Source organism: Sphaeramia orbicularis, chromosome 3, assembly GCF_902148855.1.
Source record: "Sphaeramia orbicularis chromosome 3, fSphaOr1.1, whole genome shotgun sequence".
Classification (NCBI taxonomy): Eukaryota; Metazoa; Chordata; class Actinopteri; order Kurtiformes; family Apogonidae; genus Sphaeramia; species Sphaeramia orbicularis.
Genome location: NC_043959.1, coordinates 63,237,458 through 63,260,479, shown reverse-complemented (window position 1 = coordinate 63,260,479; position 23,022 = coordinate 63,237,458). Strand labels below are relative to the sequence as shown.

The window sequence follows — 23,022 nt, the reverse complement described above, 5'->3', positions numbered from 1 at the left end:
GCACACAAAAAGTTGATAAATAGTTTTTATCTTTGCACAACTTTTCTTAAATACAAAAATTGTGCCAAACGTATACTTTCATTTTGGGAATGTTCAAAGTGGGAACGTTCGTCTCCTTCAACCTGATGTACGTCCATAACCAACTGATTCGACGAGAAACAAGTACAAGGGGTTAATTTATCTGCTTCAGCGGTTTGTGTTATATTTATGTTGTATTATTTCCATTTGTATGTTGTGTTGACTATAAATATATAAAAGCATTAGTCAACAGTAACAGAACATTAATAGAAGTATTGTCTACCTTCTGTTTTTGTTGGAGAGTCATTGCGCCTGCAAGAAAAAATAGATGCGACAAAGCTTCATTCCAAAACAAAGCTCTATTGAAAGTAAAAATGAATGAAGTTTCTGGAGGTTGTTCAATGTTCCGTTGAATTTTATGCTTAAAAATATTCACAGTAGCATTTTACATTAATAAAAGAACTCATCACATAGAATAAAAACACAACTGTCAAAATAAAAACACAAGTGCCTGACACTTTATGACTTCTCAAAAGGATTTATCTTTTTTACCATTTTACAACTTGGCACTATTTGAAGAAGTTTCACTGCCTGATAACTGTTTGAACTTAGTTTGAAAATAAATGATGACACCAGTTACTTATTTTCAATGTACAAAATGTTCTGGGGTTTTTTTGGGGTTTTTTTTGCTGTTCCAGAAGACATGATAGAGCCCTTTACAAAACTGAATGGGACAAAAATTGGAAAAATTATACACATGTTAACTTGTTAAAAGTTTTTCTTCTCCTGGTGTAAGTGGAAGGAAGGCAGGAACAAATCTGATTAACCACAAGCATTTACAAATGATGCAACTATGTCACAAACCAGTGTTCTGTTACTGACCGATGGCTGGAAAAGCCGTTACCGGTCCAGAACACATCATCTGCAGTCAGAACACATGGCCAGTCAACACGTGAATGTTGCTAAAACCACGGATCCTGTTTTTTTTGCACATGTGAACACAAACTAATCAGGCGCAGGCTGCTGTGCTCCTGTATATAAACAGAGTCTGATGTCCAGGTGTCGTCTCTGGGACAGATGGAGCTGGTGTTCGTCTACATCAGGGATGTCCAACTCATGTTAGTTCAGGTTTAGTTCACAACTACCCAGGGCTGGACTGGGAGTACGGAGCAGTGCAGACCACCGCCAGTGGAAGTGAAAACCAAACTTGTCACTCATTTCTCTTTTCCTGCTGAAGCTAAACTTTTAAACCTTTCCAGAGAAAACGTTGCAACATTAGTATCACAGTAGTGTTCCTCTGTCGTCTACAGGTTTGTTATTACTGACTTTCTTCTTCTTCATTAAACTTTCCTCTTCTTCGTGGTATTTGTCCAGTATGGTTAATTCAGAGCGGCGCCCCCTGGTGGATTAACTGACAAACGCTCATTCCAACACATTAAATGTCAGTAGCAGCACTTTGTTCCAGTCAGACTAATGACAACGACAATAAAGCACATTTACAAAAGGAACTAACAACTGGAATGGGATTACTAAGGACTAGGATCAGTACTCGGTATCAGCAAGTACTCAAATGGAAGTACTTGTATTCGTACTCAGTCTGGAATAAAAGTGGTATGGGTGCATCCCTAGGTGCTGTACCAGTAAACTCCCATAGTCTTGTCCGAGTACACGTTCAACCATGACTCCAGTGGAGTGTTCCACTGGGAAATACTGAATATTCAATAAACACAAGCTCTGAATGTGTGACTGAGCTGCTGAGCTGTCAATCAAACAGTCCATGTGGCACATATTGAGGACTTGCAGCGGGTGTCACTGGTCATGTGATTGTTGTTTCCACCCCCATATTGGTAGACACGCTATCTGGACCCAGAAAGTCCCAGCTGTTGCTTTATCTGGTGCTTTTCTTTGGACTGGTGTTTGTGTGTTTTGTTATTTGTGAGTCTGTCTGCTGTGATAAAGGCACCACAGATGAGTTTACAGGTTTATAAACAGCAGTGATGCGATCAACTGGGAGGTAAAACCAGTGTTCCCAGCTCCAGCCGGATCACATCAGCCGTACACCTGCAGGCTCTGAACTGGAACTGGTGAACGAGCCCATATGTTAGCTGTAAACGGTTCCATATGTTAGCTGTAAACGGTCCCATATGTTAGCTGTAAACGGTCCCATATGTTAGCTGTAAACGGTCCCATATGTTAGCTGTAAACGGTCCCATATGTTCGCTGTAAAACGGTCCCATATGTTCGCTGTAAAACGGTCCCATATGTTAGCTGTAAACGGTCCCATATGTTAGCTGTAAACGGTCCCATATGTTAGCTGTAAACGGTCCCATATGTTAGCTGTAAACGGTCCCATATGTTAGCTGTAAACGGTCCCATATGTTAGCTGTAAATGATCCCATATGTTAGCTGTAAAACGGTCCCATATCTTAGCTGTAAACGGTCCCATATGTTAGCTGTAAACGGTTCCATATGTTAGCTGTAAACGGTCCCATATGTTAGCTGTAAACGGTCCCATATGTTAGCTGTAAACGATCCCATATGTTCGCTGTAAACGGTCCCATATGTTCGCTGTAAACGGTCCCATATGTTAGCTGTAAAACGGTCCCATATGTTAGCTGTAAACGGTCCCATATGTTAGCTGTAAACGGTCCCATATGTTAGCTGTAAAACGGTCCCATATCTTAGCTGTAAACGGTCCCATATGTTAGCTGTAAACGGTTCCATATGTTAGCTGTAAACGGTCCCATATGTTAGCTGTAAACGGTTCCATATGTTAGCTGTAAACGGTCCCATATGTTAGCTGTAAACGGTCCCATATGTTAGCTGTAAAACGGTCCCATATGTTAGCTGTAAATGGTTCCATATGTTAGCTGTAAACGGTCCCATATGTTAGCTGTAAAACGGTCCCATATGTTAGCTGTAAAACGGTCCCATATGTTAGCTGTAAACGGTCCCATATGTTAGCTGTAAACGGTCCCATATGTTAGCTGTAAAACGGTCCCATATCTTAGCTGTAAACGGTCCCATATCTTAGCTGTAAACGGTCCCATATGTTAGCTGTAAACGGTTCCATATGTTAGCTGTAAACGGTCCCATATGTTAGCTGTAAACGGTTCCATATGTTAGCTGTAAACGGTCCCATATGTTAGCTGTAAACGGTCCCATATGTTAGCTGTAAAACGGTCCCATATGTTAGCTGTAAATGGTTCCATATGTTAGCTGTAAACGGTCCCATATGTTCGCTGTAAAACGGTCCCATATCTTAGCTGTAAACGGTCCCATATGTGAGCTGTAAAACGGTCCCATATGTTAGCTGTAAAACGGTCCCATATGTTAGCTGTAAACGGTCCCATATGTTAGCTGTAAAACGGTCCCATATGTTAGCTGTAAAACGGTCCCATATGTTAGCTGTAAACGGTCCCATATGTTAGCTGTAAAACGGTCCCATATGTTAGCTGTAAATGGTTCCATATGTTAGCTGTAAACGGTCCCATATGTTAGCTGTAAACGGTCCCATATGTTAGCTGTAAACGGTCCCATATGTTCGCTGTAAACGGTCCCATATGTTCGCTGTAAACGGTCCCATATGTTAGCTGTAAACGGTCCCATATGTTAGCTGTAAACGGTCCCATATGTTCGCTGTAAACGGTCCCATATGTTAGCTGTAAACGGTCCCATATGTTAGCTGTAAACGCTCCATGAACTGTCTGTGTCCTAAAGCCCCTCCCATCTTCATCATGTGACTGGACCTCATATGGAAGGCTGTCCCATAGTTAAAGCAGACCGGCACAGACGGGGGGGGCAGTATTGTCTCCAGCTCCAGCTGAACTCAGCGGCGTCGCCCGCCGTAGCTCCGCCCACTTCCGTCTGCCTCACCCAGCTGAGGAAACTCAAAGGGAGCAGGTAGATCCACAAGCACTGTGTCTGTAGGTGATAGTCCAGGGGAAGTCCTCCTGGAGGTTTAAAGGGTCTGCAGCACCGGACCACATGAGGACTGTTCTGTTTTTACACACCGCTAAGGCAACAGGCACGCAAGCTAACTATACTGAGAAGCTAGGCTAACTATACTGAGGAGCTAGGCTAACTATACTGAGAAGCTAGGCTAACTATACTGAGGAGCTAGGCTAACTATACTGAGAAGCTAGGCTAACTATACTGAGAAGCTAGGCTAACTGTACTGAGGAGCTAGGCTAACTACACTGAGAAGCTAGGCTAACTATACTGAGAAGCTAGGCTAACCGCAGTAATAATTCTAAACAGAGGTGGGCAGAACAGAACCAGTGCTGCCACCAGTGGAACCCAGTGGTCTGTATGCAGAACTGATACTGGTGAAAGAGAAGGAAAAAACGGCACACAGGAGTTTAGCGGGTACACCCTTTAACATGCTGTACGATCCAAGGAAAGCTTGCCTACCAATACGGCGTCGTAAACAGAAAACCACGTGGTCAGGTAATGTTTGTGTAAAACCTCAATAGATGAAAATCACCATCAATCACCACCTTGTGAATCGAAGTCAGATGTGTGAGATGTATGAAGTGTTCCAAATGGACCTTTGACATCACACCCATTCCACATGTGAACATCTGAACCAAAGGTGAACACATGAACCAAAGGTGAACACATGAACCAAAGGTACACATATGAACCAAAGGTGAACACATGAACCAAAGGTGAACACATGAACCAAAGGTACACATATGAACCAAAGGTGAACACATGAACCAAAGGTACACATATGAACCAAAGGTGAACACATGAACCAAAGGTGAACACATGAACCAAAGGTACACATATGAACCAAAGGTGAACACATGAACCAAAGGTGCACATATGAACCAAAGGTGAACACATGAACCAAAGGTACACATATGAACCAAAGGTGAACACATAAACCAAAGATGAACACATGAACCAAAGGTGCACATATGAACCAAAGGTAAACACATGAACCAAAGGTGCACATATGAACCAAAGGTGAACACATAAACCAAAGGTGAACACATGAACCAAAGGTACACATATGAACCAAAGATGAACACATGAACCAAAGGTGCACATATGAACCAAAGGTAAACACATGAACCAAAGGTGCACATATGAACCAAAGGTGAACACATGAACCAAAGGTGCACATATGAACCAGAGGTGAACACATGAACCAAAGGTGAACATATGAACCAAAGGTGAACACATGAACTAAAGGTGAACACATGAAAAAAAGCTGAACACCTGAACCAAAGGTGAACACATGAACTAAAGGTGAACATATGAACCAAAGGTGCACACATGAACCAAAGGTGCACACATGAACCAAAGGTGAACACATAAACCAAAGGTGAACACATGAACCAAAGGTACACATATGAACCAAAGGTGAACACATGAACCAAAGGTGAACACATGAACCAAAGGTACACATATGAACCAAAGGTGAACACATGAACCAAAGGTACACATATGAACCAAAGGTGAACACATGAACCAAAGGTGAACACATGAACCAAAGGTACACATATGAACCAAAGGTGAACACATGAACCAAAGGTGAACACATGAACCAAAGGTGCACATATGAACCAAAGGTGAACACATGAACCAAAGGTACACATATGAACCAAAGGTGAACACATAAACCAAAGATGAACACATGAACCAAAGGTGCACATATGAACCAAAGGTAAACACATGAACCAAAGGTGCACATATGAACCAAAGGTGAACACATAAACCAAAGGTGAACACATGAACCAAAGGTACACATATGAACCAAAGATGAACACATGAACCAAAGGTGCACATATGAACCAAAGGTAAACACATGAACCAAAGGTGCACATATGAACCAAAGGTGAACACATGAACCAAAGGTGCACATATGAACCAGAGGTGAACATATGAACCAAAGGTGAACACATGAACTAAAGGTGAACACATGAAAAAAAGCTGAACACCTGAACCAAAGGTGAACACATGAACTAAAGGTGAACATATGAACCAAAGGTGCACACATGAACCAAAGGTGCACACATGAACCAAAGGTGAACACATAAACCAAAGGTGAACACATGAACCAAAGGTACACATGAACCAAAGATGAACACATGAACCAAAGGTGCACATATGAACCAAAGGTAAACACATGAACCAAAGGTGCACATATGAACCAAAGGTGAACACATGAACCAAAGGTGCACATATGAACCAGAGGTGAACACATGAACCAAAGGTGCACATATGAACCAAAGGTAAACACATGAACCAAAGGTGCACATATGAACCAAAGGTGAACACATGAACCAAAGGTACACATATGAACCAGAGGTGAACACATGAACCAAAGGTGAACATATGAACCAAAGGTACACATATGAACCAAAGGTGAACACATGAACCAAAGGTGAACACATGAACCAAAGGTACACATATGAACCAAAGGTGAACACATAAACCAAAGGTACACATATGAACCAAAGATGAACACATGAACCAAAGGTGCACATATGAACCAAAGGTAAACACATGAACCAAAGGTGCACATATGAACCAAAGGTGAACACATGAACCAAAGGTGCACATATGAACCAGAGGTGAACACATGAACCAAAGGTGAACATATGAACCAAAGGTGAACACATGAACTAAAGGTGAACATATGAACCAGAGGTGAACACATGAACCAAAGGTGAACACATGAACCAAAGGTGAACACATGAACTAAAGGTGAACATATGAACCAAAGGTGCACACATGAACCAAAGGTGAACACATGAACTAAAGGTGAACATATGAACCAAAGGTGCACACATGAACCAAAGGTGCACACATGAACCAAAGGTGAACATATGAACCAAATGTGAACACATGAACTTGGAGGTCACCAGTTTTTGGATTCAGTCCCAGGTGGATCTGCAGGTTCTGTCCCTTCTGCATCGGCCTCCTCTGTCAGCCATGGAGGTTACCCTTTGATTAACAGCATCCTTCAGGAATTGGAATTGGATCCCATTAGTTTTCTGTCACACAGGTACCTCTGCACCCACCCACTGGGGTTTATATCCAGACGCAGGAAGCTCTGCACCCAGTGACTCCTCTGAGCCCCCTCAATGAACTCCTCCAGAGTAATCTGACCTGCAGTCCAAACCAAACACAAGTCTGCATTAGGTCGACAATATCAAGGACACTTGGATTTATGAACATGCTCAGAGTTTAGCTGGTGTGCAGTTCACCGACCGTCACTGTTGACATCAACCTCTTCAAAGATGCGATTGCACACCTGGTCAACAGTCAGCTCCTTTATCTCTGGGTCATCGGACATGGTGCTTTTCTTTATTTTATAGATGATCTGAAACACAAGTTCTTTTATGTCTCATACATGCAGATGTAGTTTTTGAGTTTTTGTATTTCTATTGTAACATAACTGCTGATCGGATCAAAACATGTACAGTATAAGAAAGAAAGAAAGAAAGAAAGAAAAAAGGAAAAAGAAAGAAAGAAAGAAAGAAAGAGAAAAGGAAAGAAAGAAAGAAAGAAAGAAAGTTATTTTGCAGTTTTCATGTAAATGTAGATGTAGATGTGAGGATGTTTTCACCTTGACGATCTTCTGCAGCTCCTGTCGATCCAGACGACCGTTGTCATCGTTGTCAAAAACTTTAAAAGACCATCGCAGCTTATCTTCCAGTTTCCCACGCAGCACCAGATGCAGAGCAGCCACGTACTCGATAAAGTCCATGGTGTTGTCCTGAAGGCAGACAGTTGGATTTGGCAAGGTTAGGGTGAAGAGGTTACAGTGACCTGTTCATGGAACAGAGAAGGAGTAGTATGGAGTGGTACGATGTACGTAAGGAATGATGTCATAGCTGAGGAGGGTTGGATTTGGGTTCTGTATAATCTTTAGGTTTCTCATTTTTAATCAGACTCACTTACAGAGTTTCTCTGTGAATGACTTCTCAAATAAATGATCATTTATTTCAACTCTGACTTTCCTCTTCTTTGAGTGAGTGGTCGGTTGAACATTTCCACAACACTCTGTCCACAATAATAGACATTATATAAACTAAGTGTCCTCTAAAATTAACATTTATTTGCGACATAGTATAGCAAACTATTATATGATCAAAAACAAATTAATTTTAGCAAAAAAAATGTCTCTTTTGAATGTTTGGGGTCGCCAGAAATTTGTGAAAATATGGTCAGGAGACAAAAAAGGTGTACTATAGAAGGTTCCCCTGTGTTATCACGATTTAAAAGAGGTTTTCAGTAAATCTAAGGCCACGTCACTGCCACCTCATCGTCCATATGACTGTTCCATAGATTTGTGCCCTGGTACTTCCCCTCCTAAAGGGAGGTTATATTCCCTGTCAGGTCCAAAGAACTTAGCCATGAAGAAGTATATTGACGAGTCATTGGCTGCTGGGTTAATTAGGCCCTCTTCGTCGCCTACAGGAGCAGGGTTCTTTTTTGTGGAGAAGAAGGACAAGTCACTAAGGCCATGTATAGATTATAGGGGGCTTAACGACATTACAGTCCGCAACAGATACCCCTTGCCACTGATGTCTTCAGCCTTTGAACTGTTACATGGTGCTAAAATCTTCTCCAAACTAGACCTTCGTAATGCCTATCATTTAGTTAGGATCAGGGAAGGAGATGAGTGGAAGACGGCGTTCAACACCCCTAGTGGTCACTACGAGTACTTGGTGATGCCTTTTGTTCTGACCAACGCCCCTGCTGTCTTCCTGGCCTTAGTGAAGGATGTTCTCAGAGATATGCTCAATGTGTTTGTGTTTGTCTATTTGGACGACATTTTGATTTTTTCTCCAGATGAGGAGACTCACATCCAGCATGTGCGACAGGTACTTCAAAGACTCCTCGCTAACCAACTGTTTGTCAAGGCGGAGAAGTGCAAATTTCACCAGCCTTCGGTGTCTTTTTTGGGCTTCATTATTTCGGAAGGAAGCGTCCAGATGGATCCTGAGAAGGTTAGTGCAGTTAGGGAGTGGCCAACTCCAGCTTCTCGGAAGGATGTTCAAAGATTTCTAGGCTTTGCTAACTTTTATAGGAAGTTTATCCGGGGGTTCAGCAGTGTGGCTGCCCCCCTGCATGCTCTCACTTCTTCTAAGTCTGTGTTCAGGTGGAGTCCTGAGGCTGATAAAGCCTTCAACCGTCTGAAGGGGGCGTTCTCCACGGCCCCCATCCTGTCCGTTTTCGACCCAGCTCTGCAGTTTGTGGTGGAAGTCGACGCCTCCGATTTGGGTGTAGGGGCGGTTATATCACAACGCTCTCCTACTGACAACAGGCTCCACCCCTGCGCTTTTCTATCTAAGAGACTGTCGCCAGCTGAGAGGAACTACGATATTGGAAACCGTGAGCTGTTGGCCATTAAGGTAGCGTTGGAGGAATGGCGCCATTGGTTGGAGGGGACGGACGTGCCGTTTCTCATCTGGACAGACCACAAAAATCTGGAGTACCTACGCTCAGCGAAACGCCTCAACTCTCGTCAAGCCAGGTGGGCTCTGTTTTTCACTCGTTTTAACTTCACCCTGTCCTACCGTCCAGGCTCTAAGAATGGGAAGCCGGATGCCCTCTCTAGAGTGTTTTCTCCTGACACACCTTCTTCTGAACCTGAGACTATTCTGCCCAGTTCCTGTATGGTGGGGGCTTTCCAGTGGGGTGTTGAGAGGTTGGTCATGGAGGCCCTTAATGATTGTGAAGTTCCGGATGGCGTCCCGCCAGACCGTCTGTTTGTCCCTCCTCGCCTTCGTTCTCAGGTGATCCAGTGGGGCCATGCTTCTAAGATGGCGTGCCATCCCGGGGTGAAGAGGACCCTGTTTGTGGTGAAACAGCGCTTTTGGTGGTCAGCGATGGAAAAGGACGTTGCTGAATATGTGGCCGCTTGTCCTGTGTGCGCTGCCTGTAAGGCCTCTAATAAGGCTCCCATGGGGGAGTTGCGTCCGTTGCCTGTCCCCAAGAGACCCTGGTCGCACATCGCCCTGGACTTTGTGACTGGTTTGCCCTTGTCCAATGGTAACACGGTTGTACTCACGGTAGTGGATAGATTTTCCAAGATGGTGCATTTTATCCCTCTACCTAAACTGCCTTTGGCTAAAGAGACTGAGGAGGTGCTGTTGACTCATGTTTTCCGGCTACATGGTTTCCCCAGAGACGTGGTCTCCGATAGGGGGCCCCAGTTCATTGCCAGTTTTTGGAAAGCTTTTTGTTCTCTTGTTGGTGCTTCTGTCAGTCTGTCTTCTGGTTTTCACCCACAGACCAACGGCCAAACAGAGAGGCTTAACCAGGTCCTGGAGGTGGGACTCCGTGTGCTGGCCTCCCAGAACCCCGCCTCCTGGAGCCATCATCTGTTGTGGGTGGAGTTCGCTCACAATTCACTGCCCAGTGCGTCTTCTGGGCTATCTCCTTTTCATGTTGTGTATGGTTATCAGCCGCCCTTGTTCCCTTCGTTGGAGAAGGAGGTGGGCGTGCCTTCGGCCTTGGCTCTCATCCATCGATGCAAGACGACCTGGACTCGAGCTAGACAGGCCCTATTGAAGGCTTCGGGCCGTTACAAGACCACGGCGGATGCCCATAGAAGTCCCGCGCCCGTTTACCATCCTGATCAGAGGGTTTGGCTGTCGGCTAAACATCTTCCTCTGCGGATAGAGAGTCCCAATTTGGCACCCAGGTTTGTAGGTCCATTCCCTATCTCGAAAATTATTAATCCTGTTTCTGTTCGCCTGAAGTTACCAAGGTCTATGAGGATCCATCCCACCTTTCACGTCAGCCAAATCAAACCCGTGAAGGAAAGTCGTCTGGTCCCGCCCACCCAACCTCCTCCCCCACCACGGATGATTGATGGGGATCCAGCTTACACGGTCCGGCGTTTGATGGCAGCTCGGCGCCGGGGGAGAGGGTTCCAATACCTTGTGGACTGGGAGGGTTATGGACCTGAGGAGCGCTCCTGGGTGCCAGCATCCCGCATCCTGGACCCGGACCTTATCCGACAGTTTCATCAAAGCCATCCTGATGTCCCTGGTCCGTCTGGTGCCGTCCCTAGGAGGGGGGGTACTGTCACACCTGCAGCCAGACGCTAGTCTGGTTTTGTCTGTCTTTTATGTTTTGTTTGTCACTTCCTGTTTTATTTTGTTAAGTTTCCCCTCATGTGTCTTGTCTGTCGTCTTTACTTCCTGTTCCCTGTTCTCCCTGACCTCTTACCTGATTACCTGTCTCCGCCCTAATTTGTGCCACCTGTGTCTAGTTGTCTTCCCTCCCTTTTGTGTATTTAAACCCTGTCTCTTCCCCCTGTCAGTCGCATGTTTGTAACTCTTGTAGTTCAGACCAGCGTTTTGACCTCGTTTGTTTGTTTGCCTGCCTGTTTTTGACCTGTTTTTGGATTCCTCGGTTTCTCGTCTTCTGCCTGCTCCCTGTCGGTTTTGTCTGCCTCATCTGATCTCCTGGTTCTGACCTTCTCGCCCTGACTACCGGTACGTGAGTTTTGCCTTGTCCTAATGTCCTGTTGCCCGATTGATTGCCTGCCTGTGCATGACCTGTTTCCGTCCCTGACCTCCCTTTGCTTTTCCCTAGTCGGGAAAGAAACCCCAAACACCGCTCGGGGAGACGGGCTGTCGCCCTCGATCCGGAGGACGAATCAGAGGAGGACATCACCTACCATTATCCTCAAGATTCTGTCACTAATATTATTAATTCACCTGTGTGTGATTAATAAATCTTTTGAACCATACTCTTGGTGTTTGAGTTCTGCATTTGGATTCTGTGTTTGTACTAAAGCCATTACAAAAGGTTGAAAACTACTGATGTAAAGTGAGGAACCATGACAGAAGGGAAGGGTTGACAATCTTAGATCTAAGGATCTAAGAACAGGATTATAGGTTGTGTTTGATGTTTTTGAAAGAGAGAAAGAAAATCAAACACAAAGCTTTGAAGGCTTACAGAATGGGAGAAAAGTATTACTTTAAACACTATATATCAACACCAACACTAGTGCAGTGTGGATAAAACACTCGGAAGCATTGTGTGGTGTTACTTTCAAATGATGAAGAGGGTTGAACCAACTCAAACTAGGTGTTCATTTTTTAATATTTTCAAAAGTATTACCTTGCCACTGTACAGTGTGGACACAAATAGACACTTTGCGAGTGTTAATTTCCACACTGTGGGTGTTAAATTAACAGTGACATTTTTGCAGTGTATGACTACCAAAACTCCCATAGAATCAACACTATGTATCCACAGACTGGATCACTCACTCAATAATGTGTATGTTCTTAAACTTAAACCTACAGCGAATCCAAATAACACAGACTTTGAATCTGCATAGAGATACAATTTTCTCTAATGTTAAAATGTCAAAGTCAACACTAAATACAGTATTGTTGTTTTCAGTGTCCAACTAAAACATTTAGATTACCGTAAATTTCAGACTATAAGCTGCTACTTTTTTACCACGCTTTAAACACTGCGGCTTATACTCCGACGGAGCTTATATGACGATTTTACCGGTACCACAGCTCGGTGCCGGTAGTGCCGCGGCACCAGTGGCACCCAGCTGTGGCACCCAGCTGTGGCACCACGGTGCCATGACACCTGACACCGAGCTGTGGCACTGCGGTGCCATGGCACCCGGCACTGAGCCCTGGTACCGCTGTGCCGCGGCACCCGGCACTGAGCCATAGTATTGCGGTGCCAGGGCACCTAGTGTTGGCCCCGAGGTGCCGCGGCACCTTGGTCATGCCAAGGCACCTGGCACCGAGCCGTGGTACTGCGGTGCCACAGCTCGGTGCCAGGTGCCATGGCATCTCATCCCTACAGCACGTCGTGTGTAATGTTAAATGAAAATGATATTACAACAGACATAATTACTTGTTTTTAATCTTTATATTTTAAAAACAAATTCAAATTCCTACTCGAACAAAAAACAAAACTTTGTTCACTTTCAAGTGTCTTTCAAGTCATTTTAAGTCCATGAATCTACAGCCGGCACAAAAGCGAGTCAATCCCGTATCGGCACGAATCCAAAGGAAACCCCGATAAGTCCACCAACAAAAAAAAGAAAGAGAAAATGTGCTTTTATTACAATCCTTTTATTGCCTCATTTTTTGTTTTGTTTTTTACTCATCATATTAACAACGAATCAACCTATAGACATGACAGCAGGCTCACACATATCAGACCCATTTACATACAGGGAAGAATTTCATTTGAACTCAAAGAAAACCTTTATCCAATTACCGTCCAGTTTTGACGCAATGAAAAAAAAAAGGTTCCACTGGGTCCCATAGACTCCCATAGAAGCCAGGCTTCAACGGGGAAATGCACTGACCACAGATCGTATGAGGAAACAGCGCAACGGGAATGTACGAGAAGTGAACATGGAGTCTGATGATTTGTGATAAAGCTGATTCTGAACCAACTCGTCTGTGAGATGAACATGTTGGAACACATGTGTAGTCAATGAAATGTCAACACAACCAAACAGATTTAACCATTTAATTTTCATAATGATAGGGGAAGCCAGGCTTCTCTGTCAGTCTGTGAGAAACTGGTGGTCACCCTCGGCTTATAAACCGGCGCGGCTTATACATGTACAAAATTGATTTTCTTTCTAAAATTAGGGTCTGTGGCTTATATTCAGGTGCGGTCTATAGTCCGGAATTTACAGTAGATTAGATTAGATAAGATTAGACTACAGGGTGTCCCATAAGTCTCCATACATAGGAAAAATAAATGTTTCTTGACATAAACCATTTTTATTTAGATAATATGCTCTATATGACTGCCATTTTGTCGGGAACACATTTCAATGCGTGTCTGCTGAAGAACTATAAAGAACAAATATAAAGAAATACATGTTAGAACCACATATGTATGGAATGTATTATGTCTCCTATGTATGGAGATTTATGGGACACCCCGTAGATTAGATTAGATTAGATTAGATTAGATTAGATTAGACTAGATTAGATTAGATTAGATTAGATAGAACTTTATTGATCCTTTGGACAAAGCCTTCAGGAAATTGAGGATCCAAAAGCAGTAAAACACTGAATATACACACAATAAATGGCTAATTACGTTATATTATGTTATATTATAATATGCACAAATATTTGTTATACACACACACACAAATGTATATGTAGTGTTTAATAATCAAAGGATAAAATTTTTGATAAAGTGATGACAGTAATAGTAGTCTTAACAATAATAATAAACAGTGGTAAGATAACTAAATTACCGAGTCTCAGAAATCATAAATTGTACATTGGAATAAACAATAAACAATAATCAACATAAACCCCACAGAAACTCACATGATTCATGTCAAAGGCTTTGAAGATGCTTTCCATGTACTGTGCCTCGGCTGTTCCACTTTGGACTCCAAACATCCTCTTGAACTCATGCAGGTACAAAGACCCACTGGGACACTCCATGATGAAGGACTTGTAAAGGTCCTGGATGTTCATTAACTCCAGTTCTCCTTCCTGGGACTGAACCTGCTGGTTTTGACCCATGCTGAACACAATGTTTATCCCTGTAGCTAAAAAAAAATCACCTCCAAATGTGAGTGATGAGCAGCAATGTTTCAGAGGAACAATATTCTCATGTGGACACTGAGTGGTTCGTATTGTTTGTATTCCTCTTCATGGGTGTCGTACAGGATCAGTCAGCTCGGCAGCTCCGTGAGAAAAAGGTCTCACTAGAGGTCAGAAAATACATAAAGGGTCTCATTAGAGGTTAGGAAATAACAAAAGGTCTCCTCAGACATCACCAAAAAATGATCTCATTAGAGGTCAAGAAATAACTCAAAGGTGTCATCAGATGTCAGGAAATAAGTAAAGGGTCTTGTCAGCAGCGCATAGGTCAGGTAATAAGTCCACAAGTAATGCATGACACATGACCCTTTCCCCACAACAGTATTTTTAGCCCTGAGTCGGTCATAAAGCCTGATCTGATCCCCTCTTAAACCTCCTGTGACCCGGCTCAGTTTGCCAACATTATGAGATACAAATGATTGTTCACTTGTCAGCTGTCATTACTTCTGGCCTATTTCTTTGTGTATATCTTTAAAAAGTAATTGTTTACAGAAGTACATCCAGTCAAGAAAATACAGACATCACATCTCATAATGACACACTTCTGATCTAGCAAATTCAAGAAAATATGTCTTTAATAAAGACAAAACATTTCATAATGATGAAAAAAAAAAAAGAATAGAATAGAATAGAATAGAATAGAATAGAATAGATCTTTATTGTCACTCTTACAAGAACAATGAAAATTCATTTAGGAGCTCTGTTCTGTTTAGCAGCAAACACTTAAAGTGCAAAAAGACTATAAAAATGTAATACAAAACAATGAAAAAATTAAACAATGTACAAACACCACAGAATAAAATATCAAACAGACATATGCTACTAAATATTACTAAAATATACAAAATATATATTTATATATTAGTGCTGTCAAGCGATTAAAATTTTTAATCAGATTAATCATAGGGTTACTGTGGATTAATTTCAGTTAATGATGATTAAATATCCTTCATTTCTATCAGTATTCAATCTATATTAATTGTGTTTCATTTTGCATCAGCAAACAGACTCAAGAAAGAAGGGAATATATATATATATATATATATATATATATATATATATATATATATATATATATATACATATACATATATATATGCACTTAACATGTTTATTAAACACCTTCAACAGTTTCAACAAAACAACTTGTTCATCTTGTTTTTTTTTGTTTGTTTTTTTTTGGTCCTCATATTTCCATCCAGTGCTGTTTTGGCCTCTTCATCTTTATGGGATGGTTCTGCTGCCTGTCGCTACCAGATCAACTGGCTGTTAGCGCATGCGTGACGTTAACTCTACTTGGACAAACTGCCCCAAATGCATTAAGAGTCATTTTGCGCTGCAGATGGGATAATTGCATTACAATTTTTAATCAGATTAATCATGATGATGGATTAATCTGCGTTAACACGTTAATTTTGACAGCCCAAATATATACACACACAATTGAAGCTTTTGGGGATCACAATATTTACTGATCAAACATGCAAGCTAAAAAAATTAATTCCACATTGTAGCAACTAATATAACTGAACTAAAAGCTATGTTACGAGTATAGCTAGTTTAACATTGCAGTGACTGAAATCAGTACAAGTCAAAACAGCAAATTGTAAAAAAAAAAAAAAGAAAAAAAAAAAAAAAAAAAAAGAAGAGTACATTGTTGAGTTGTCCAAACATCAGTATAATTCATGGCTGTCATTTGACCAGCACCAGGGCCTACATTCATAAATTTACTTCCTGATGCTGAAATTCCAAGACAAATCCTTGAACTACAACATTGACTTAGAATTCAGAGTAAAGACAAGTTATCCACAGAGCATCTAAGCCCTAAAAAAAGCTCCTGTGGTGAAAATCTGTTAAGAGTGTCGGTGTTGGGGGGTGAGTAATCTGTCTCTGTGGCTAATTTACTGAAAATAACCACACTGACTGACTGACATTGAGGAAATGACTGGAAATACATGAAGTCATGACAAGTGTGTTTGAGAATGACTGAACTGTGAACCAATGCCAGATGGTGGAACTGGGAAATTAGGAAGAACCATAAACTGTGCTCAGAGCAGGGGAATTCATTTCACTAATGGTAAAACATTTCTGTGACAGAGTAAATGTCAATTTGAAAAATTTACATAAATTAAAATGACTGCGTAACTTTTTGAACCACAACCGTAGTAGAGTTTGTCAGGGGAAATAACTCAAACATCTACTGATGTTTAACACCTGTTGATCCATTAATCCTATCAATCCATGTAAATAACTGGTGCAAATGCAGTTTCTCATCATTTCATGGTCATCAGATATGACCCATTTGGACATTCAAAGGCTCCACAGTTACTGTGGAAACACCGTCATCTTCTACAACATTGATTCACCAGTAAAACCCATGGAGTTGGATCAATGACAGTGGATGGACACACTGGGTGTATGTTCAATTAACAATAGATTTGACTGAAAAAGTCACTTCTTCTTCAGTTTTCTCTGTTTCTGATATGACAACGTTCCACTTTAATAAGAGCTTTTATGAACATCTACATCAGGGCTGTCAAACTCATTTTAGTTTAGTTCCACATTCACCCCAATTTGATCTGCAGTGGACTGAACCAGTAGAATAACAGTGAAAAAAGTAAAAACACATGAGGATAATGTTTACATTTACAATGTTTCCTTAAAAAATCTGAATAGCATGAACAATTTAAAATGTCTTAAGAAAAACAAGTGCAACTTTAACAATATTCTGTCTCATTTTATCATTTACACATGTGCGTTACAACTTACATTCCAATTACAAATACACAAAACATCTAGTACCAGGCAGAATATTGGTACAATTGTATTTACTTCTCTTAAAGCTCTACCTCCAGATGTGGCATGTCTCACAGCACTTAGTAAAAGTTTGAACATGAACAACCCGCCTCCCTCCAAAGCCCCGCCCCCTTCCCTCTGCCTGAGCTCTGAGGCTCCTCCTCCTCTCTCCTCCTCTCTCCTCATGCGCGATGGAAACGGAGGAGGAAGCAGAGGCGGAGGTCCGGTCCGTTTTGGCGTGTCCGCGGACCCCTCCCTCAGTAATCAGATGCATCATCCACCTGCCGCAGGCCCGCGGCTCCTGTTCCATCAGTAGACCTGTTCCATCAGTAGACCTGTTCCATCAGTAGACCTGTTCCATCAGTAGACCTGGTCTATCAGTAGACCTGGTCTATCAGTAGACCTGGTCCATCAGTAGACCTGTTCCATCAGTAGACCTGGTCTATCAGTAGACCTGGTCTATCAGTAGACCTGTTCCATCAGTAGACCTGTTCCATCAGTAGACCTGGTCTGTGCAGTACTGGGTCAGGGTCTTCACTGCAGTGCCCAGGGGATGGGCGCGCGCACTGTGAACGCGTGGCCTCCGCGAATTTTCCGTGGACATTTGAGGTTTCATAGTCCATACAGTTATCATCCTACATCATCTTACATGTGTGACACCAGGTACATGTACCTGTATGAGTCCCACCGTCAGAAAAGCTGAGCTTTATGCAGACCTGTTCAGTCCAGTACAGCTGACTTCTGGACTTTTATCTCCATCCTTCATTCATCAGACTCCTGTTTGTGCTCCTCAGTTGTCGTTTCTGTTCATAAATCCGTTTTTTCCTTCCACATGTGCATGTCAGTTCTATCCAAACACATCCTAGACAGTAGACTGTGGTCAGTGGTCAGTAGACTGTGGTCAGTGGACAGTAGACTGTGGTCAGTGGTCAGTAGACTGTGGTCAGTGGACAGTAGACTGTGGTCAGTGGTCAGTAGACTGTGGTCAGTGGACAGTAGACTGTGGTCAGTGGACAGTAGACTGTGGTCAGTAGACTGTGGTCAGTGGACAGTAGACTGTGGTCAGTGGTCAGTAGACTGTGGTCAGTGGACAGTAGACTGTGGTCAGTGGTCAGTAGACTGTGGTCAGTGGTCAGTAGACTGTGGTCAGTAGACTGTGGTCAGTGGACAGTAGACTGTGGTCAGTGGTCAGTAGACTGTGGTCAGTGGTCAGTAGACTGTGGTCAGTGACAGGAGAAGCAGCACCAGTGAAGCGTCAGATTCAGACGGACACATATCGGATGTGAGACGGCGATAATGGATCGGATGCTGGACGGCCGTAATGGATGATTGACAGGAGGCTCAATCAGGTTCGGCCAATTATTTTATTCGGACCGACTAAAATGATTGGTCAGACTTTTATCAGAAATATATGAGAATTAAACATTTTTGAGTTTCAAAACCTGGTGGATTTCTTTTACATTTTAGTTTGACACACACTTATTAGGAGCATTTTAAGATGACAAAAGAAAAGTGTAAAAATGCCACATCATACGGTAGAGCTTTAAGACAATTCAGTTAGGCCGGATTTGGCCCCCGGGCCACATGTTTGACACCTGTGATCTACAGGATCAGTGAATTACACACTCAAAAAACGGAATCTGGCTGGCTGTTAAATTTACTTAATTGTAACATACATTTTGTACAATACAATTTCATGTTTACAAAATGAACGTGAATAAATGATGCCGGATTTACTTGAAACGGAACTGCTTAGCTGTTATTTGATTCAACCGTGTCGAAGTAACATGACACTATCAAGTTCTCACGCACTTCCGGGAAAATGATGGCCGATATCGCGAGAACACGTCACGGGATGATCAGGTAGTGGGTAACGCTAGAAGAGACTACCGGCGGGGAGTAATCCAGCCAGCGTGCACACGAACAGGTACGAATCATTTATCATCTGCCTTTAAAATGGATCAAAATGCAAACGAATACCATACATAAGTGCCATCGCCTTAAGCGACGCTTGTCCGCGTTTGTTTTGTTGTCCGACCGAATGTAACGTTTACTTCGGTTAAAAGTGGCGACCGTTCGCTATTTGCATGGCTGAGACGTTACAGACGGTGACGTCGTTACCAGCAAGTTTCGTTACTAACGGCGTTACTAATTAAACTAGTTTAATTTCTCAGTCGCGTTGTTCAGCTTTCATGTGTGTTTTAACTTTCGAGGCACTCCGTTGTTTTGCTAATAACACTGCAGCAAGCGCTAAAATGAAAAGCCGTTTGGGAGCCCAAAAGAGCTGAGTGTTGTTGGTGAGCTGAGCCAAGATGGCGCCCTAGAAAGAGGCACAATTCCTGTCACCATCATATTATAAGAAGGAGGGAAGAGGTGGGGATAAGATTGGTGAACAGAGGGAGGAGAAAGTTGTAAAGGTTATTGTTATGAAATATCGCGTGTAGTTTTTAGAATTCACTAGCAGTCTTCATAAAGCCAAAGTTCAGTCATCAGTATTTGCTTAGTAAAAATATTACTTTAAATTGATAGGCAGAGATGGATTCATTTATTTCCTGTATTTATTTTAAGGGCAATTAAAGTGATAGAGGCCTTGACAAAAATCAACATACAAAAAATAACTGGTTATTGGTATAAGAAAAAAATACAATTAAAGGCTCAATTATATATAACTAGCAGATTAATTTGATAATGACATAATAATGTTTTCCATTCACTGATATTAATTCATTTGTCTGTTCTATTTATCACAGCCATTGGTTACTGCCAACTTCTACTCTGCTGTCCGCCTGCAAGTGTTGTGTCCAGCTGCACCTGAAGTCTGAAGTCCAACTGCATCAGTGACTAAAGGTTAAATCATCCTAGTTCCCTATTTTTTTTAATTTTTTTTTATTATTATTTTTTTGTGTCTAGCTGTAGCAAGTATAGTTTGCTCTGGATGTGGAGGTGTAAGGAATGCAGTGTCTCTTTATCTAGCAGATATACACTAATAAAACATATTAGATTACAGCACCGTCATAGGCAACGCTACCCATGCCTACACACTAACTGCCCATGTACTTTTAAGACATGGAATGCTTTGTACATTCATTTAAGTAGAGTCCATCCCAAAGAAAATTCTCAGGAGTTACTGGAACTGTCAACATTCAATTGTCATTTGTGTGCTTGCCGTGATCTTCCTACAGAGAGGGATTATTTCACACACATTGAAACTCATCTGAAAAGTAATGAAACTGTTACCTGCATGTTTGTGGGTTGCTGTTTTCAAACAAATGTATATGGAACCTTTCACTCACACAAGAACAGAAAACACAACCCACATACATTGAAAGATTTCAAAATAGGAGTAGTTACAACCTCTCAGGTTTCACAAGAGTCATCTGATGATCCTGAGGAAGATGCACACAATCAAGGTGACAGTGTTGTTGCAGCAGACAGTGGATGTTCAAGTTGTGATGTGAGTGTACCTAAGAACTTGCCTGAAGTAATTAAGCAAAATTTTGCTGCTGCATTGCTGAAGTTGGAGCATTTTGCACATGTGCCAGGCAAAAAAATTGATGAATTCTTAGAAGAACTGCACTACTTGTTGAGTTCTGCTACATTGCCCCTCTCGATTGACGTTCTGGAAGATCTGTTTCAGAAACATAATAACACATTAGATAAGTCTATGATAACAGAGGTAGCTAATGCTCTCAACACATCTAACCCCTTGCTCACAGCCATAGGGAAGGGCGGCCCCCTTAGCACATGCCATCTCCGCAACCAGTGTTATAAGTAAAGCTTTAATGTGGTACAGCCTATCGAGTACATTCTTGATTCCAAGGAGAAAAGAAGTTTTCAGTATGTGCCTATACTGAAGTCCTTACACCAGCTCTTAGACAGGATAGATGTTGTAGATAAAGTAGTTGAAAACCATAGAGCGCAGCAGAGTAATAAGGGAACCAGTGAGCAATATACTTACAAATCTTCTCGGGATGGTTCACACTTCCAGGAAAACAGTTTTCTGTCAGGGAATGAGTTGAGAATTTTGGTAAGTTTATATGTGGATGATTTTGAGGTTTGCAGTCCTCTGGGAACTTCTCGCAGGAAACACAAACTTTGTGGAATCTACTGGACTTTGGGTAATTTGCCTCCAGGCTCCCATTCATCACTGTTGTCAATTAATTTGGCAATCTTGTGTAAAACTGATGATGTGAACAAGTATGGTTATGACAGGATCTTATATCCTCTTCTCCAAGATGTTAAAACAATGGAGCAAGATGGAGTTTTCGTTCCATTGCTTGGCAGATGTCTTAAAGGAACGTTTCAGGTTGTTGTGGCGGATAACTTGGGTGCTCACAGCGTAGCTGGTTTTAATGAGAGCTTTTCTGGTGGATATATCTGCCGATTTTGCACAGGAACAAAAACAGACATCCAAACAAAAGAGGTGAAGTCGGGGTTGTTCAATCTCAGGACAAAAGAACTTCATGATTCTCATGTGCAGTCAGCTCAGACGAATGGTACAAGCTGTTTTGGGGTGAAAAGTCATTGTGTTATCAGTAAGATGCTTGCCCACTTCAGTGTTCATACAGGATTTCCTCCAGATGTCATGCATGACGTTTTTGAGGGCATAGTGCCAGTAGAGCTTGCACGTTGTTTGTCACTGCTGATATCAAAGAAATATTTCGATCTTGAAACCCTCAACAAATCCATCCTGCATTTCCCCTACAAGTGGGGAGACAGGACAAACAAGCCTCATGTGATCCCACATACATTTTCAACAAGAAAAACAATAGGTGGGAACACCCATGAAAATTGGGCCCTACTAAGACTACTCCCATTCATAATTGGGCATTTGGTGCCTCATGGTGAAATGGGATGGCAAATATTGTTGGACTTAAAAGACATTGTCGAGCTTGTGGTTGCTCCGATGCATACAGATGAGTCCATTGCTTATCTTGAAGGCAAAATTTCAGAGCACAGACACAAGAATCAAGAACTCTTTCCTGATGTGACACTGCTACCAAAACATCATTATTTGGAGCACTATCCCCAACTGATCAGGACTTTTGGTCCTCTTGTGAGACACTGGACCCTGTGATTTGAGGCAAAGCATAGTTTTTTTTAAGCAGGTCATTTGCCACACCAACTGCTTTAAAAATGTGCCCCTCTCGCTAGCCATTAAGCATCAGCTAATGATGTCATATCACCTCAGTTCATCCAGTTTTGAAAGAACTGCTCTTGAGATCACAAATGTCTCAACAGTTCCTGTGGATGTTTTGGAACAAGAAATAGCACGGACTATTGACCAGAAATTCCCCGGCACAACTAACGTTCACCTTAGTAAATGTGCGTCAAGCAAAGGTGTAACATTCAGAAATGGTGTGATTGTGGTTAATGGGTCTACAAGTGGACTGCCTGATTTCGGAGAGATTCTTCAGATTTGTGTTGTACAGGAGAGACTGTGTTTCATGGTGAGAAGGCTTTCTGGGTGGTACAGGGAACACTTCAGAGCCTTTGAGCTGAGTCCATGTCCAGCCAGAGAAACTGTTTTGATTGAGCTTAATGAACTGGCTGATGACTACCCTTTGGCAGACTATTTTGTGGGATCACTGAGCATGGTGACTTTAAA

General features: G+C 42.2%; 1 protein-coding gene and 1 long non-coding RNA gene across 2 annotated transcripts; both read right to left on the bottom strand.

The window, feature by feature from the left end:
- Positions 1–703: 703 nt before the first annotated feature.
- Positions 704–22,703, bottom strand: LOC115414059 (uncharacterized). The gene is made up of 3 exons (XR_003934550.1): positions 22,693–22,703; positions 15,765–15,772; positions 704–889 (listed from the first exon to the last, which is right to left on the bottom strand). It is a non-coding gene; the product is annotated as an uncharacterized LOC115414059 (long non-coding RNA).
- On the bottom strand, positions 6,893–14,643 carry LOC115414049 (guanylyl cyclase-activating protein 2-like). The gene is made up of 4 exons (XM_030127248.1): positions 14,337–14,643; positions 7,604–7,753; positions 7,246–7,357; positions 6,893–7,143 (listed from the first exon to the last, which is right to left on the bottom strand). Exons 1-4 carry the CDS (start codon positions 14,535–14,537, stop codon positions 6,998–7,000), a joined length of 609 nt encoding a protein of 202 aa, XP_029983108.1. The 5' UTR covers positions 14,538–14,643; the 3' UTR covers positions 6,893–6,997.
- Positions 22,704–23,022: the final 319 nt, after the last annotated feature.

What these genes read in the sequence shown, in the direction of transcription:
- LOC115414049 (XM_030127248.1), bottom strand. Translation starts at nt 14,537, where the DNA reads ATGGGTCAAAACCAGCAGGTTCAGTCCCAGGAAGGAGAACTGGAGTTA. An exon ending in AAGCCTTTGACATGAATCAT is followed by an intron (nt 7,754 to 14,336) that starts GTGAGTTTCTGT and finishes GTCTGCCTTCAG; the next exon opens with GACAACACCATGGACTTTAT. An exon ending in AGCTGCAGAAGATCGTCAAG is followed by an intron (nt 7,358 to 7,603) that starts GTGAAAACATCC and finishes CTTGTGTTTCAG; the next exon opens with ATCATCTATAAAATAAAGAA.